At 42.9% G+C, this 2692-nt stretch overlaps 1 protein-coding gene across 2 annotated transcripts in view; it reads right to left on the bottom strand.

Annotated features, from left to right (window-relative positions):
* Positions 1 to 2692, bottom strand: part of PRKCB (protein kinase C beta) — a 222512-nt gene that overhangs the window by 54702 nt on the left and 165118 nt on the right. For both annotated transcript variants that reach the window (XM_018561835.1, XM_018561827.1), the window contains exon 9: positions 496 to 642. In XM_018561835.1, coding sequence (XP_018417337.1) covers positions 496 to 642 — 147 coding nt within the window. The remainder of the gene's footprint in view (positions 1 to 495; positions 643 to 2692) is intronic.

The raw sequence follows: 2692 nt of genomic DNA, 5'->3' as shown, positions 1-2692 counted from the left end.
TATACATACATATACACACACACACACACACACACACGTATATATATATATACACACACACACACGTACATACACACATACATATTTACATACACACACATATATTGTATACAGTGAGACATAACCAAAACATAAAAAAAAAAAAAAGATTTGGGGTTTGCATACACCCTTAAAAAACTTACTCAACTTCAGCCCTACAAATCAGTGCATCACTTAAGCTCCAAATTCCTTACCTAACCGTAACTCCCTAAACCTTGATCCTAACTCTAACCCCAAGTCCATTCCTAACCTAATCCTTCACATTAAAATAAATACTATTTTGATGGGTCAAAATAACAAAAGAAACATCAGTGCAATCTCCAGCCACATCTTCTGTGTGGTGGTAGAACATGACTCTGGGAGGAAGATGTTATGGTGTTTAACACTGCTCATTGTATGTAAAAGACGAGAGATACATCAGGGTCACATGACCACGCCTTGTGTTATTTTACTCACCTTCCCAAAGCTTCCTTTGCCCAGAACTTTGAGGAAGTTAAAATCTGACACTTTCACGCGGTCTCTGTTGCCGTTACTGTCAATTTTGGCAACGGCATTCCCAGCTTTGTCTTCTGCTGCTTTGGAGCTGGGCCCAATTTTGGCTCTCTGCAAATGAGAAAAAAAAAAAACAATGCAATTAACAAAAGCTGATAAACAGGATGCACAGTAAAGCATCTGATTGGCTGCTGCAGGGAACGCAGACAGGGTCTCTTTAAAGCTGAACTCCAGGTAAATATAAAAAGACACAACTTATAAAACGTACAAATTACTGTACAGGACATGACATGGAGGCCGGTGGACATCTAGGGACCATTGCTCAGCAACAGAGTTGAGCAAAACACCATGAGCAGGGGGAAAATAAGTACCGTATTTGCCGGCGTATAAGATGAGTTTTTAGTCTTAAAAACATCCCCCGAAAATCGGGGGTTGTCTTATACGCCGGGTACACAATACAATGTGCGCTGGATGTGAGGTAATACTGTATGTACAGTAGCTTCGACTACATACAGTATACCGCGCTGAGCCAATCACAGCAGGCTTTGTATTCATTAATAGAATACATCGCTCGCCGTGATTGGCTCAGCGCGGTATACTGTATGTAGCCGAAGCTACCGTACATACAGTATTACCGCACATCAAGGGGGCTGACAGATTAGCCTCCCTGGCGGTCTGATTATTATTATTTTTTTAACTTTTTTAATTCCCGCCAGTTCCGCCCCCCTGCGACGCGGACGCTCGCAAGGGACGGAACCCAGAAGACACAGCGGGGATCGTGGACAAGGTAAGAGACTGTAATCCCGAGTGTGGCTCGGGGTTACCGCTTATGGTACTGAAAATTAACCCCGAGCCACACTCGGGAATACCGCCATGGAGGTTAGTGGGTGTATTTAAACATTATTTTGGGGTATACTCGTCTTATACGACGAGTATAGCCCAAAACCTATGTTTTAACAGAAAAATTAGGGGGTCGTCTTGTGTGTCCAGTCGCCTTATACGACGGCAAATACGTTTTTCCGTTTCCTCTTTACAGGTATGTGATGGCTTGACATTTTTACGTGTATGACAGGGTCTCTTTAGGAACATGTAATCTAACAGGGTTATTCATAAAAGGGTGAAGGGTTTAGAGAAGGCAGGAGAAGTGAACAATCTAGGACAACATAGCTGATTTGGAATAATTCTCCTATTGAGCTCACTTTCCAGTTCAGCTATTATATAGATTGTCCGCTTCTCCGGCCTTCTCCAAACTCTTCACTCTTTTATGAATAACCCTGTAAGTGTCCATAGCCTGGTCCCAGGTTCACTTTAAGTACCTGTGCTCTTGTCAAATGATATTTGGCATCGCCCCAAGTGAACAGCCATGCATAATGTATTCCCCATCTATAATCAACAGACAAGAGCACAGCTCTACTCAAGCTTTTGATCATGGTGCTGTATGCAAATAGGAGAAAACATGAAGATTCAGCAATTTTCCGTTTAGCTTTAAAGGGGAACTGTAGTCCTTTTAATTTTTTATCGATACTTGTAAAAAGGATTAAATGGATATGAATAATTTAAATGAGAGTTAATGTTTTAAAGGCTTTCTTCCTGTGTACAGTTTGTAATTAAATATGTACGGAAGGGCAGCCATATCTGCTCATTGCACATGCATATATCTCACCAGTGGAGTCCTCGAGAGATACAGGATTAGCAGCCTGTAATTCAACTCGCCAGCAAATATATACAGCTAACACACTCTCCTCTCTCTCCAACTCTCTCAGCTCGGCTTCCTTGAACTTCCTGTCCAGTACAAGATCACAAGGGACAGCGCTGACTCCAACAGCTCCTTGTCTAGGGGCAAGGGAATGACTTGCCTTGCTGTGCCTGTGTGTTTGTGGAGACAGGGCCAGTGCTCAGGGGACCAGCAGCATCCATTGTAAGTGATTTTTATCAGGATTTGAAATAGCTTAAAAACCTTTTGACTTTGATATCACTTTAATACAGGGGTGGGCAACTCTGGCCTTTCAGCTGTGCTATAACTACAAATACCAGCAAGTCTCTCGGAGTTATGCCTGTAACTGTCAGTTTTACAATGCCTCATGCCCAGAGGTGTAACTAGTGACCTCAGGGCCCCGATGCAACAATCCATGAAGGGCCGCCCCCCCCCCACAAGAAGAGA

Source organism: Nanorana parkeri, unplaced genomic scaffold (genome assembly GCF_000935625.1).
Source record: "Nanorana parkeri isolate BGI_ZX_2015 unplaced genomic scaffold, ASM93562v1 scaffold19, whole genome shotgun sequence".
NCBI classification, from domain to species: domain Eukaryota; kingdom Metazoa; phylum Chordata; class Amphibia; order Anura; family Dicroglossidae; genus Nanorana; species Nanorana parkeri.
This window is presented reverse-complemented; position numbering and strand designations above follow the sequence as displayed.